Raw genomic sequence first — 15,433 nt, 5'->3', positions numbered from 1 at the left:
GACTCAAAGTGCTCAGAGAAAGGTCCCAAAATATCACATTCCCAAATAACTAACTGAAGAAAAGGAATTAGGAGGCGGGTGATCCAAATCGGACTCGGCACAAGACAACTTAGTAAAGAACAGCATCAGAAAAACCAGGATCAACAAAAAAAACAACTTCAGATGTCCCAGGAGAAAACATCCCCGGGCTGAATGTATGTCTCCATCTCCCAATGGATCAAAACACGGACAGCCTCAACTGAGAGTGACCCCCTTCCCCCAACCATAAAGAGATGCTAAATGACAAAGGAGGAATATAGGAGGTCATATTAACCGCCATGCTGACAACAGTAATATGGGAATTCATACCCGCAACATAATGTTTCGTTTGTTTTTTTTGAAGAAAGTATAATTACACAGAAATCCTCAAGGGGATATGAAAATCGCAATCCAGAGTGGAACAAACCACAGCATTTTGTCAGAAAAACCATGACCAACGCTTTGTAGGGAAAAAGTGATTACATTATCTGAGTGAGGTGCTTATATACAGTGTCAGCATAGAGGGCACACTGACGTAGGTGGATGGATTTGCAAATTAGGTATCGCCAAGGGCATTTAAGTGGGGTATAAAAGACTGGAGCATGCTTGACCAATGCTTAGATTGGCAAAGCGAATGTCAAAGAATAGCTAAAGTAGTAGCAGAAGGTAAGTATGTTTTGGCATTATTAGAATTTTGTGTATCAGTATTAAATTGGATAGCAATTTTTATCAATTCATGAAATGATTATGAAAATTATTTGAAGTGATATAAAATGATGAGTTATAGTAATTGTTCATGTTGTAATTTCAAGAACATTTTAATTCAAATTAAACAACAATACACAAAGTAACCACAGTTTTAAACTAAATTATTCATCATTATTTAAACTAGTTAGTTGCTAAGAAATGTTGCCCTAAAAAACTTCATATAACTTTAGATGGAAAAGTTTATGCTGCTAAATATTTTATTCACCTACTTTTTCTAATTACAAAAAGTTTAAAACCATTCAGCTTTCCAAAAAGTTCAAGTTAAATAACAAAATAGAAACTGACTTTTAAAATGTGGAATACATTTTTTTCATATTTTATTACAAAAGATACAGTGAAATGTTATGTTTCAGGACTTACAAAAATTATATACTTTTAAAATACCTTTGAAGCATTACTATAAATATAATGTTTCACATAAGAGCAAACTGGTGTCTACTTCAAAACATAATATAAAATTGGACAGACACAAAAGAAAACCTAATGAAAAAGTTTTGATGAAAAAAACTGTATTGATTTTGTAGTGTTTATGTAATTTTTTAACCTTTTACACATACTGACCTGGAGTTTTTCAAGATCTTTCTCAACAACCAAAAATGCTAAATATGCCTCTCAAGCGAAAGAACATTTTCCTATCCAAGTATTAAAAAAAGTCAAAATAATTGAACAGAAAGGGGAAATTTAGGTGTACACTGCCTACTGAATTGATTCAAATTTTAAATCTAGTTATTTAGTCTTAGTAATATAAGTTAACCATGGGAAAAATCTGCAATACTTGTTAGGTAAATTTCTATGATAATCAGTAGAAACATTTTTCATAAATAACTTTTTATTACTTTACAGGATACAGTATTTAAATTAAATTTGGATACAAATTTTTATACAGTAGAAGATATTTTATCATATTGCTGTTTGTAAAATATGATATCAAAATTTAAATTAACTTATAAATCATTTAGTCACACTATTTAATAAACATTGTTTTAACTCCACACTTTTATAAATGTGAAACATATTAAGCCAGTACTTACCTGATCAGATAGCCCAATTCTTTCTCCATTTATAAGAGTCAATACTTTATTGTCATCCATCACAGAGTTCATACTTTCAATCCAAAGTGTGTCTACAGGACCATCAAAAATAATCCATTTTTCATCAAGTTTTTCATCTACACAAGTCATCCTGATTACTGATGAAAGGACACCATCCATCCATTCACCACTCTTCGCATCAAATTCTCCAAAGAGTTCCCCTAGTGAGAGTGCTTTAGGGTTCATAGGAAATTCCTAATTGTGTTTATTGTTTTGGAAGAAAGGAAAATATATGAAAAAATTTAATTATAATATATTTAAGATACAGTGCATTATTTATGACAGTTTAGTATCAGGAAACAACTGTCTGTCAGTTAACATCACAAAACTACATGATTTCTCTAAGGATAATTCAGTGTAAAAAGGCATTAGACCAGCTAACATCATGCAGATACCTATGTGTTGACATTTCAGACATTCTTTCTAACAGTTTGTAAGTAATTAATCAAGCATTAACTGACTTTGATCAAACAATATATACTATAAAACTTATCCTATGGCTTCAAATGATAGACGAAAGGAAAATATTTATTAGTTTACCATGATAAGTTTTGAAAACACACAAGACTATTGATAATGATTTAAGATAATTTTTTTTGTGTATGATAATTTTAATTCTATTATTGTCTGTATGGGTAGAAAAATATATCTTTATATCATACAAAATATTTTTTTCTTTTCAATGTTTGGTTACCCATATTTTGTCACCAAAAAGTAAGATCAAACCTGGAATCTCTTGCATGCAAGCAATTGCTGGAGCAACCAAGCTACAATTTTAACACACTTGCATTCACTAGTAAGGCACTTTTTAAAAACTTAACCACATTCTTCCCCTCTCATAATCAACATCCATCCTTGGACCTTATTTCAGGCTCTTGGGATTATCACTACTTTTTCTGTAGTAATCTGTATTACGTGTCACCTATGAGTAGGATTGAACTCAGAACTTCTCATACACTAGACAAGTGCTCTGCAAGTTAAGGGTACAGAGCTAAAAGGTTAATCCACAAGCAATTTCTAGGAGTGCTAGCACCAGCCTCTTTCCACTGAAGAGTGGGGGCTGAGGTGAGCTATACAAAAGATTGAGGGGCTGTACTTTACATATTATGAGCTCACATACTATAGTGTTTCTAGAGTGAAAAAATTAAATTTTACATTGTGTGTGAGGGCTAAAGGGAAGGTTAAGACATGTTTTGGAATAGCTTCAGCTCCAGCATTACCCTTTATTTCTAATAAGACATTTTTTTAAGAAGTTAAGCTACCCCAAATTCATTTTAGTCCTAAGTTTTTTATAAAAGGTATGTGAAATGAAAGAAAAGATAATAATTAGTTTAATCAATGTACAAACCTTAACAATGTTAAATGCTAATTCTCCATCTTTTTTCAAGGTATTGAAGGCTGCTTGTAATGTACGCCAAAGAACAGTTTTCCCACTGCAAGATTCTCCAATTAAGATGACAGCATGTCGAGAGTTCTTTGTCTCATAAAATTGTAATACCTTCATTACAGAACTTTGAATCACTTGTAATTTGGCTTGTTTCATTACTCTTTCAATAGCTTCCTTCAGCTGAAAATAAAAATAAGTTGTGATATACTTAAAATTTAAAAAATCTATGAGATTTGTGTGCTTGCATATATATAAGTTATTCTTATATATATATATAACAATAGTTTATTTTATAATAGTTAGATAAATGCTTTAATTCCTCTTTAATGTAAGCGCTATATCCTAAGGTGAACTCTACAGATATTAATGATAGTTCTGATCTTATCATGGATTGAGTTACAAAACAAAAACTAAAAAATAAAATAAAATACAAATAAAAGATAAATATTAACAATTAAGAAATAGTACTAGTAGTACTAGCATGAGGGAGCAATACTCCTCCTCTCCATGAATCACTTTCAGGAACAGCTTTTAGAAATGTGTAACAAACAGCTTTATAAAGAAAATTATAAAGAAATATACACAGATATCCAAATGTTCATCTGATAACTACCTGTCATGTTTTATTTTAAGTTATATTGCAAATTATTGTTTGTTTTTGTTTTTTGTTAATTTTGTGCAAAGCTACAAGAGGCCTATCTGCACTAGCCATCCCTAATTTAGCAGTGTAAGACTAGAGGGAAGGCAGCTAGTCATCACCACCCACTGCTAACTCTTGGGCTACTCTTTTACCAATGAATAATGGTATTGACCGTCACATTATAATGCCTCCATGACTGAAAGGGCGAGCATGTTTGGTGGGATGGGGATTCGAACCCACGACCCTCAGATTGTGAGTCGAGCACCCTAACCATCTGGCCATACCAGACCAAGTGCAAATTAAGAAATATAATTTTAAAACTTAACATAAGAATTTCCCAAATCACATACTTCAGATATTTAAGTTACATGTTTTTATATTTCTGAGTGAGTTTAAATGAAATTTTTTAGTTAATGTAAATCTTATCGTAAACCTGCAACAATGTTTACCAATGTTACATCTGTAATGACAGATGGGATGATCTAATGAATTTTAAAACATTTTTTTTACTTTCTAATAGTGTAAATAATGTGATGGATGTCATAGAGTGCACAACTTAATTTCTCAATTGGCTATTTATTCTGTTTACATTTATTCCAGGAATGCTTTTTAGAAGGATCATGTTGTTCTTGGGCTTAAGAGAGATTTTCAAAACAGTGAAATGAGGCTCTTTCTTATTACTTAATTCTCTCACTTCCAGAAGAAAATGTATGGGACATACTATATAACCACATGTGAGTTTGGAATTTTGTACCACTACATGAAAGGTATAAAGGGTATACTCCTTCAAATTTCCCAGAGTTTACCAGTTTCAGGTTTCTGATTAGGCAACGAAATATTAACACCCAGTCTGCAAGAGAATGAGACTGAATTCAGAGGACAGGATGGGCTATAGAGATGTCACAGTTTCTAGTTATTCGAGTTAAAACTAATAAAAAAAAGTGCTCCAAAAAAGGGCTTAATTTGTTAAGCTAAAAAAAACACTTTACCATCAAATTAACTCTCCTATCAATAGTGTTCAGCCATATAATACATATCTATACACACATAAATTAAAGAAATTTTTCACTGACCTTGCCATAACTAACAGTGCAAGGTTCTATACTGGGAAAAAGATCACATGTTATTCCATTAAAAAGCGGGATATCTTCTGATGTAAGCTTTGGGATGTTCATGTCTTGTATAGCAAGAATTAACACCTAAAATATAGTAAATAGCATAATACTGTGATATTCTGGCACACTTATGTACAACTGAAAAGTACTAAGATAAGCAGTAGATTTAGGTTATTATTTTGTGAAAGAATATAATTAACATGGACAACAAAAGAAAAGATTTGAACATAAGTATACAAACACAAAGGAAAAGTTGAATGCAAGTGTACAAACAAGGATAACAATTTCTATTTTATACACTTTATAAACTCAAAGAATACTGTGTTTTTTAATATACCAGCTACAATACTACCAGATTCAATTTGCATTAACATAGCTTCTCTATCTGTTGAAATTGAAAAAAATCTACAATAAAGAGTGAAGCAAGAACCATGATATATTGCTCTGTTAAGTTAGGTTGAAGGTTCCTAGGCTGATATCCTACAACCTTATGTTACTTATATCAGTAAACACTTTCATCATATATGTGTTCATGAGAAGAGTAAACCCAGCTCATACTAACTTGTAAAAACCTCTATACCACCACTCCACTTGGATATGACCCACACCTTAGGGTTAAAAAGATGGAGAAGCATGACAAAGCAAATATATGCTCTATGAAGTGTAACCTTTAAGTGAAGATTAATACAAATTTAAGTTATACAAGTTTTTCAACTGTTATAGTATTACCACAAAACATCTTTATTGATTATTACAAGTACATAAAAATTCCTGTATCTAAAACCTTATTGCAACCCTATCAAAATATTTGTTTCCATAAAACCGAGATTTTGTACATTACCACAAATTTTTAAAAAATGTTTATTCAAACATTTTTTTTAAATATAAATATAATTACTATTCAAGATTAAAATAATAAATAATTTTATTATTAAAAGTTATTATTCTCTTTTCTAATTCAATAAGCTGAAAAATGCAATCAGCTTGATATAATTGGATATTTTACAAGAAACTTCATAAAAAATATCCATCTGGCAACTTACAGGTATTTAAATTCATACTTCTTTGACATAATTACTTATATAGAAAATGTAACTTAATTTACTCAAGAATTGAAGGTATCTTAATAATAATACATAACTTACAATCATACAAACACATATAGAATGACATATATGTATAAAAATGATCAAAGGGAAATGGAATATTTCAAATATGCCCTTACCTCTTCATCTGTTGAATTAGGATAGCTTCTTCTTCGTTTTCCTGCATGTCGTAACACAGATACTAATCCTCTCAAACCAAAGTCATAGTGGTACTGCTTAGATAATTGTTGAGTAGCCAGTGAATACAAGGTAACTACTTTTTTTGCAAGTAGCTGTTACCAAGACAAAAATATCATAAATATAAGTAACTAGTGTTTGGATATTACATTATGTCTTGTCATACAAATAAAGAGTTTGCAATATTAAATATGTAACTAAAATTTCTGAATTATGATTGAAAACTAAGTAACTGATATGTTACAATGATAAGAAATGGCTGTAGTGGGTATCGAATAGTGTTTGATATGCTAAAAAATTAATATACTGTCTATATATCCTTCTGTTCATAAAAAAATTGTTTTATTTAATGTGAAAATGTGTTTAATTAGTATGTTAGTAAACCATAAGACTATTCAATTAATCAAAAACTTTCAAAGAAGAAAAATAATTTTGTTTTTACTTTAATATTAAAATAAACTAATTTTAATGGAAAATACACCAAATCTAACAAAATTATTCAGTATAAATTTTACACTGTTTAAAAGATTAATTAAAAAATCTACAATTCTTTAAGTTTTATAAAAAAACATTTGTTCATTACCACAAAATTAAAACTTCAATGATCTTTACCTTAGTGTTGCTGAAACCTTCAGCAAACAAGAATATTTCTGCTATCATGGCAGAGTCAGGAACCACCATAGCTATTGGTCGAAACATTGATTTCAAGTTTTCTGGCAGCTCGGTGCGACCAGCATAGCCTTGTTCAATGCAAATAGCAGTACATAATATCAGTTAATTTAAAGTTCTGGGCATTACTGAACAAAATAACTATTTGCTGATAGAATAAAAATATGTGCATCAACAGTAAGGTTTTAGCATTTGGATTTGTACAGTTCAAAGAAGAGTGAATACTCAAGAAACAGTCTTTAAATTTGGTATTCTAGTTAGAGAATAGTAGTACTCACACAAATATTTAGATCCAATTAGTAGATGGTAAAAACAGATGAAAAAGATGAAGTGGCAAGTTGTTTATAACACAAAGAAAACAATTTACCTTGTACTGATTTTTAAGTATACATCATGTTACTGTAATAAATGATAAACAAACAGAACTCAATTTAAAAAATAAAAGCTTGATTTATAAACTGTGGCATTTAACTTAAGAGATTAGAAATTAAACCTTTTCTAAGCACGAGAAGTAATAGCATTTTTACCACAACCAATTATTTAGATTTATTTTAGATAGTTATTGCCCATCTCAGGCATAATAAGTTTATCACAGTTAGAGATGCAGTGGCATTGTTAGCTGGTTGTTCAGCTTTGGTTGTACATTTCAAATTAGGAGCATTTCCTTTTTTCCTTAATGTCCATTCATCTGTCACTGAGTCTATTATCTTGAAGTGTTCAATGTTGGGCTTTTTATAGCAGTTTTTGTTTATTTGGTTGTAAATTCCAGAGTTGTTGAAAGAGCTGTTTTGTGCATGCTTCTTGACTGGGGTTCATGTCACTGATCCAAGGCAGCCATGCCAACAGCATAGACACATGTATTGATACACCCCCAGCAATCTTTCTGAAGGAGGTACTTTGTCTTTGAAGAGCAAAAAAAAAATAATATCTGTTTGTTTCGTTTGAAGATCACTCTCAGGCTGATTTGGGGATAAGTTGACTGCAGAATGTTCTTCATTTTTCTTTTTAGTTTGATGCCATGAGAACCAGTGAAGGGTAACATCAAGGTGATAGGACATTTGGAAACATTGAAGTCTGGAATCTTAGGGTTGTAAGATTTATTAATATATTCAAAAACACTTTTGTTGATAAATGCTAGAGGGGAAAACATTTTTAATGAAGTATTTTTTTCATACTCATTACTTCATTATGAAAATTGCAATAACAGCTAATAAGTTTATACACTATATGAATTAGAATGCTTCTTAAATTAATTTTGTAACAATCAGGTATGAATGTGCTGAAATGACAGTACAGACTAGAAAATGTTGGTTTGATGTAGTATCTGGTTTTAAACCTGTTGTTCAGGTTAATGAACTCTAGATCTAAAAAAGGTAATTTAGATTCTTTTTGTTCTTCAACTGTAAACTTGATATTCCTGTGTTTAGAATGTATATTATCTGAAATTCTTTGACATGACTCTTTTCTCTGAATACAATAAAAGTGTTATCAACAAATCCCCTATACATTAAAAGCTTAAATTTGGATGGACATACCTGTAATCAGTTAATATTGTGATAAACTTATCATGCATGAGATAGGTAAAGAGTAAAAACTTCATCACACAATAATTTAATGTAGAATTAGACTATTTTCCTCTCTTGTGAATTTGAACTAGAAAATGATATGTAAACCTTTAATATACAACATTCCCATGTGAAAATCAGGTCAGCATGATATGGCGCATCATAGGCTACAACCCCAGTGTTAAGTATCACATAATTATTACTTGACATAAACTAACAAATTAAAAAAAAATTGTATTATTATACACCACTATAAAAGCAAATTAACAAACACAAACTTATAAGCATATTGAAGTGATTTTTATTTTGGGGAACATACTATATGTTTTGAAAGACATTGGTCTGTCTTCTTCAGATATCAATCCTTCTGTGAAATTGCAACAGAAAATGAAATGCAAGCCCTCAATATATGAAACTCGTTTGTGAAAATCAAATCAGCATGAAATGGCACATATTACATAGGCTACAACCCTAGTGTTACATATCACATAATTACCATGCAACATATAGTACCCAATGTTCTGTCAAAACATATAGTATGTTCTCCAAAATAAAACCACTTCATTATGCTTATAAATAATTGTTTGCCAATTTATTATTATATTATCATAATGTGCTTCCATACATTAGTATACCTCCCTATACTTCCACATTTCTCTAATAAAAAGGATGTTTTTATATTAGAAACTAGAAATAAAAAACTATCTTTAAAGCCATTTCTAGAAAGCAGTATAAAAATTATTATATTTTACCTACAGTAAGTTTTAAAAAAAATTGAAGATGGTTCACATTTCATATCTTTTTTGGGAAAATAATATTATTTTGGATATTAAGCTTATTTAAATTTTTTCTTGTCTTTTTATTTATAATTTACATTTACATACATTTTAAAATCAATAAGTCAAATTGAAGATGGTACATGGACACAAAAAATTAAACCTAATGTAAATGGGTCATCAAAAGAAAAACATAAAACTCAATACCTACTTTTTAACTAAACACAAAGAAGATAAAAGATGACTAGCTTGCTTCTTAAACTGTAGCTTTTAACTTAAGAAATTAGAAATTTAATTACTTAAGAATCCAAAAAGCAGTAAAATTTTTACAGCAGAACAAGTACCACAATAATTTCATGTGTTATTAGACTATCAGCTTTCACATGAAATTGAAAATCGCACTTATAAATTTTCTGATTTATTCAAATGCACTACATTAAGCGAACTAGAATTTACAGCCTCTATGGAAACAAAGTAGTCTATACTGTCTTTATATATGCATATATTATTTTGTACTTATCAAGAAAATTAATTGAGTAGTAGATGCATAATAATTTCAATAATGTCTTTTTGTAATTGAAAAATGAAGATTATCTTAACAATTCTGTACATATTGTTCAGTAATTTATGTCACAATCTTCTTTCTTACCTGGATTCATCGTAATAAAGATACCACAAGTCTTCAAGAGATTGATTTCTTGGCCTTCAAACATAAATCTCTTGACTTTAGCTGCTAGTGCTGATAAAAGTGAAAGAATCTGCTGAGCAACTACAGACAAAACTTCAATATTTATACGATTGAACTCATCAAAACATCCCCAAGCTCCAGTCTAAAAGTAAAACAGAAAATACAGGATGAAATTTTGAATAAGAAAAACGACAAAGGAAAAAGAAATCAAGCAAGTTGAAGTTGTTATTTCTTTTAATATTATATAGACATATTCTATTTATACATGTGGCAAAAAATGTTATGTAAATAAAGCATAAATGTTGTTTTATATAGAGAAACTTAATGATTAAGCTTCATTTTTTACTTGATATATATATATATATATATATATTGAAATGAGCTTAATATATCAATGTGGCTTTAATTCTAGAAACAAATTCATACTTAGTATTAAAGGCAGTATTCAAATTTTCTAACATATGAAATAAAATAACTTATTATTTTTCCTTTTATAGCTTATATTTCCACAAAATTGATTAGCTTGGTTTTATATCTTAATACTGTGTACTACACTTCAATTTCAGTAGGCAGACACAATAAAAATTTATTCACCACGTAAACCATATTTTTTATATTGTACTGCAAGAAAAGCACAATATTCAAAGAAAAAGTTCCTTCCAGCTATCAAAAGTGACAGTAATGATTAGATATTCAATAATAAATGGAAAATTAAATTGCACTACAATAAACAAGGATTCTGTTTCTAATTTTCTACATAAAAGAAGTTCATACTGCAACTGTGTAATTAGAAAAATGTATTAATTTTATTACTAAATCAAGAAGGAGATTCTTATTAATTTTCATGTTTAATAATGAAAACAATTAAGAAATAGATGACCAACCTGTGCTAAGCCAGCAAACATCCTGCCCATGGATTTGTAATCCAGGCCCTCTGAGCAATTGATGACAATAACATAATTACCTAGAGTTTTACCCAACTCTTTTACTGTTTCAGTCTTTCCTGTCCCAGCTGGACCTTTTGGACTCCCACCACAATGCAAGTTTAGTGCTGTTGTCAAGGTCATGTAGCACCTAAGTAAAATGTTAAGGTTTTCAAAAGTAATTATTAATGTTTTTCTACAAGACTTTGCAACATATTTTACAGAATTAGATGTAAAACTAGCATAGACCTCCAAATATAGCTTTTAAAAAGTCATAATAGCAAATTATCTCAGATATATTCTACATGAAATATTGTAAACAAGTTCAAGGAAATTTCATATGATATAGCTGTTAATCTCATACCATTTAACAAAGTTTTATTTATGTATTAAATATCTAAAAGAAAAAACAAAAGTACTTTTTGAAACAGAAGAAGAAGAACTCACAAGTTTATATAATTTGTGACAGAACAATCTTAACTTACCTATCTGTGAGTGGCGTGATTACTAATCTTTGAGGATTTCCTAAATATTCATAACCATAAAGAAATTTGGCATTTGTCTGACATATAAGACAGTCTTCAAGATCTTTATCCCAGTAAAATCGTAGCTGGCTAACCCAGTTAAAGTCAGTTAAGTCAAAACAGCCCATTTTGAGCATGCTGTCGATGATATCTCGAGCATGCACCTCAATGGTAACAAGTGCCATCACTTTTTGCAGCATCAAAGAAGACAGGTTACTTCGAACCATCTCAGACAACTTCTCCAAAACAGCAACCTGTGGAAGAATTGTTTGTTTGTTTTAGAGTAAAGCCACATTAGGTTATCTGCTATGTCCACTTTGGAGAATCAAACCCCAGATTTTAGTGTTGTAAGTCTGTAAACTTACAGCTGTCCCACCAGGGGAGTGTGGAAGAATAAAATATCACAAGATATGAAGTGAGACATAATATACATCCTTTTTTTTAAGCTAATGATTAACTACAGCATTGAAATTTTCCAAAATTTCAACTTAGCTTGTACTGTTTCAGTGCAAACATGTACACAAAGTCTATGATGTAGGTTTCAAACCTAAACACCTTACAAGATAAAAATATGCTAACTAAAATTGCAGACCAGCCTGGTTACTTCTAATATATCTTGATAACATTGATTAAATCTGTAAAAATAAGAGAAATAAATTACTTATAACTAGGCAGTTCCAATTTTAAGAACAACTTTAGCCAGTAGAACCACAAGAAATATATAGTTAACCACAAGGCGAAAAGATATCAAAATTAAAAAATAAGCTGTAAGCTGTACGATCTGACAAAGAGCATTAGCTTGAAACGCCGTATTCTTCAAATCAGTAAAAACACAAAACCAGACAGTTTTAGTATCTAACTTTTATTGCATTTTGTGCCTATTAACTCCCATATTTTTAAATGATGATTATGTAATTTTTTTCTTTAGAAAAAAACCCTTCAGTACCTGCTTTCGCCTCAGACTTTTCAGAGGTTTCTTTCCACGTTCTTTAGCTTGTTGCAATGCTCTACTACAGTCACCTGTCCATTGTATTTGGCTGGCAGCAATACATAACTGTCCAGGCCATTCACGTATCCATTTGTCTGTTTTTCCTTCTGATGCAATGTTACTTGCTCCTGCCATGTGCTTCCTCAGGGACTGACGACAGTTTTGAAGTGTTTGATGGAGAGTCTTTCTCATGGTTTTCTCCACTTCCAGCAGCCAGGCTTCCACTGACCCCTCTAAAGGTAAAGGATTGATAAAGTCCACATATTCACCATCAGAAGATTTCATTCCTAGGGCTTCTGGTTGCTGTGTTAAGGCTGCCTGTTGATGTTTGAAATAAAATATAAAATTAGATGACCAAAAATATTTTGTGAAATACGTCTTAGTGATAATTACTATATTATAATGATTTAAATCTAAATTCAGTCATTTTAAAAAGTCTCAGAACACCACAAATTAAGTTCTCAATTTTCACGAACCAATTTGATTTTGGATTTATGCCTTTCTTGTTACAGGGTCTCTAATAACTTGTACGTCAACAAGCAATTTAATAAAAATACCACCAATATTGAAAGTAATCTTGTTAATTACTGATTGAATCCTCTATGTATTTTACATACAAGAAAAGTAAAAGTTAACAAACCTTGAGTCTCCCATATCAAATTACGTGGTTCCATATGATATTTCTGTACTGTTGCATGCAAATAAGCATGTAACAAACCTCCACCAATAGGAGTGTGACACACCCTCTTAGTGTAGCGGACTCTCCTACATTGATTGTTCAATCATCACTTCGATGATCATACAAGAAAAGATGCACTGTAAGTGAAGAGGACAGGTGGGAAGTGGAAACACAGGTATTTATTAGAAATACATTTTCAATGATATGATATGATACATAACCTCTTCTCAAATATAGATAGAATCCCATGTTGAAATGGTTGAGGGATCGGAGCAAAAGTTTACCTAGATGAGCCTCCTTCGAGAGTGCCCCAAAGAAACCCATGGAATGTGACAACCTGAACCATGGAATAGTATAAGGGCATCATCGTGGGAGACTACACTTCTTCTGCACCAGGCTACACTCATAATCTATAAAGGAGGGATGTATTACTAGCACAGGTGGAAAATACAAGCACCGTCCAGAACCTACACCAGGCTCAAAGAAGTTCTATGTGCGTAGTGTGGCTATAACATGTCAGACCATATGTGGTAGGTCAACGCCAGTCCAAAACCAGGCAGCATTGAGTACTGTTCGTCTGATCCATCTTCACCTTAATCCTAGTGAAGAAGAATGGAAGAATGCAGGAAGAATTGGTGGCATACACATCAGAATGTTGATAACCACAGGTAAAAAGGAGGAGAAAATAGGCTTTAATTGAGAGACGGTATAAGGAACAGGAAGCCAAAGGTACAAACAGAGGTAGGATAAGGGCAAAGAAGAACAACATTTAGATCCAAGTATGAAAGACATGAAAGATGGGGAGGAGGATGGTGGTGAAAGGAACAGAAGAGCATAGTGAGGACCAGGGAGGAAAAAACTAAACAATAACTGGAAGACTAGAAAGTATTAGAGAGAGTCCCTGTGCAACCAGAAAAGGTCGATACTGATAAACCCTGCAAAAAGTGAAGTGAAGAATTCAGAGATGGGAATCAGAAGGACAAGAAGAGGAGAAAGAATGATGCAGTGACCAATTGTGAAAAGTACACCATTTCCACTGATAAACAAGAATGGAGATGGGCAAACAGAATGAAAAAGAAGAACAGTTACACACAAAGAGAGACTGGAAGATCTTGCAAGGGACCAGACAAATTCCATTTCTGAATTCAGTGGTGATATTGCTGGATAGAAGAGAGAGGAATAAGGCTAAAGAAGATGAGAACAGGATAGAGAACATGGGAAAGAACAAGAGGGAGGAGACAAATAGGGGTAAGCATAGAGAAAGAAGTTGGACAAGTCCTAACTGAATGTATCCCCTGCCAGAGCCAATGGATGCAGAATAAAAGACCAGAAAAAGCAAATATTGGTGGTGCGTTAAGTAGCAAAGGCAACAATAAGAGTGGTGCCCAAACAAGAACAAAGTCACTAGAAAATCTGAGGCTTGAGTGACAACTCCATAGGAAAAAATATTGTTGTGTCCCAAGAGAAGAACTGTGACAAGGTTCAAGGTACCTGGAACATAACAAGCCATCAGTCAGACTTGTAAAGAATGGACCAAGAAAAGAGAGTTGAGGGTGTGGAAACAGAGAGAGTGGAACCAAAAGCCTCCTGGCACTTAATATTGGTAAACCACAGTTAAGTTGTCTGTATGGATCATAAATAAATGGCTACATACAACTATAATAAAATGATCCAAAGCTCAACTAACTTCCAAGAGTTACAACAGATTGATAAAAAGGGTCAATTCATCTGGAGATCATCAACCTAAAACCACCAGAGAGTTGACACTAGTGTTCTACCCTGTCAGAGAAGCATCTGTAAAATGGAGGAGATCTGAATGAGAGAGAGAAAAAGGAACACCTCCCATGGCATTGGCTCTGTTGAGCCAACAGGTGAAAGTGGTGTGTAGGGAAGGAGGAAGCTGAATGAGGAAGGACAAGGGATTCAAAAAGAGATTCATTGATAGTGCACAGTCCACTGCATATGGAGCACGTGAAAAAGAGAGAATATCCCACACAGGGTGAGAACAGAGGAAACTAAATGCTCCATGTTCCTCATATGTAGAGGAGAAGGCTGGGCTCTGCTGTGATGAGAATTGAAGAACACATACAAAAGAACCAGAAATGGAATGGGTATGATGTGAGACTTCTCTGGCTTTACTAACCAACCAAGAAAGGATGCCTCCTGAAAAAGGAGAAGAATATGATTGTAGGAAGCCTATTAGGAAAGATGTTTTTTTTGTTTGTTTGTTTTTTGAATTTCGTCGCAAAGACTACACGAGGGCGTATCTGCACTAGCCGTCCCTAATTTAGCAGTGTAAGACTAGAGGGAAGGACAGCT

General features: G+C 32.0%; 1 protein-coding gene across 1 annotated transcript in view; it reads right to left on the bottom strand.

The window, feature by feature from the left end:
- The window catches only part of LOC106474875 (dynein heavy chain 2, axonemal-like), a 192,529-nt gene that overhangs the window by 128,238 nt on the left and 48,858 nt on the right, over positions 1 to 15,433 (bottom strand). Inside the window, exons 20-28 of the mRNA XM_022380112.1 lie at positions 12,394 to 12,753; positions 11,409 to 11,701; positions 10,885 to 11,074; positions 9,962 to 10,142; positions 6,915 to 7,042; positions 6,245 to 6,397; positions 4,978 to 5,103; positions 3,226 to 3,444; positions 1,818 to 2,072 (exon numbers count right to left, since the gene is read on the bottom strand). Of these exons, the coding sequence (XP_022235820.1) occupies positions 1,818 to 2,072; positions 3,226 to 3,444; positions 4,978 to 5,103; positions 6,245 to 6,397; positions 6,915 to 7,042; positions 9,962 to 10,142; positions 10,885 to 11,074; positions 11,409 to 11,701; positions 12,394 to 12,753 (1,905 nt within the window). The remainder of the gene's footprint in view (positions 1 to 1,817; positions 2,073 to 3,225; positions 3,445 to 4,977; positions 5,104 to 6,244; positions 6,398 to 6,914; positions 7,043 to 9,961; positions 10,143 to 10,884; positions 11,075 to 11,408; positions 11,702 to 12,393; positions 12,754 to 15,433) is intronic.

Source organism: Limulus polyphemus, unplaced genomic scaffold, assembly GCF_000517525.1.
Source record: "Limulus polyphemus unplaced genomic scaffold, Limulus_polyphemus-2.1.2 Scaffold143, whole genome shotgun sequence".
In the NCBI taxonomy this organism is placed as follows: Eukaryota; Metazoa; Arthropoda; class Merostomata; order Xiphosura; family Limulidae; genus Limulus; species Limulus polyphemus.
The sequence above is the reverse complement of the archived record's forward strand: the minus strand, read 5'-3'. Positions and strand labels throughout refer to the sequence as shown.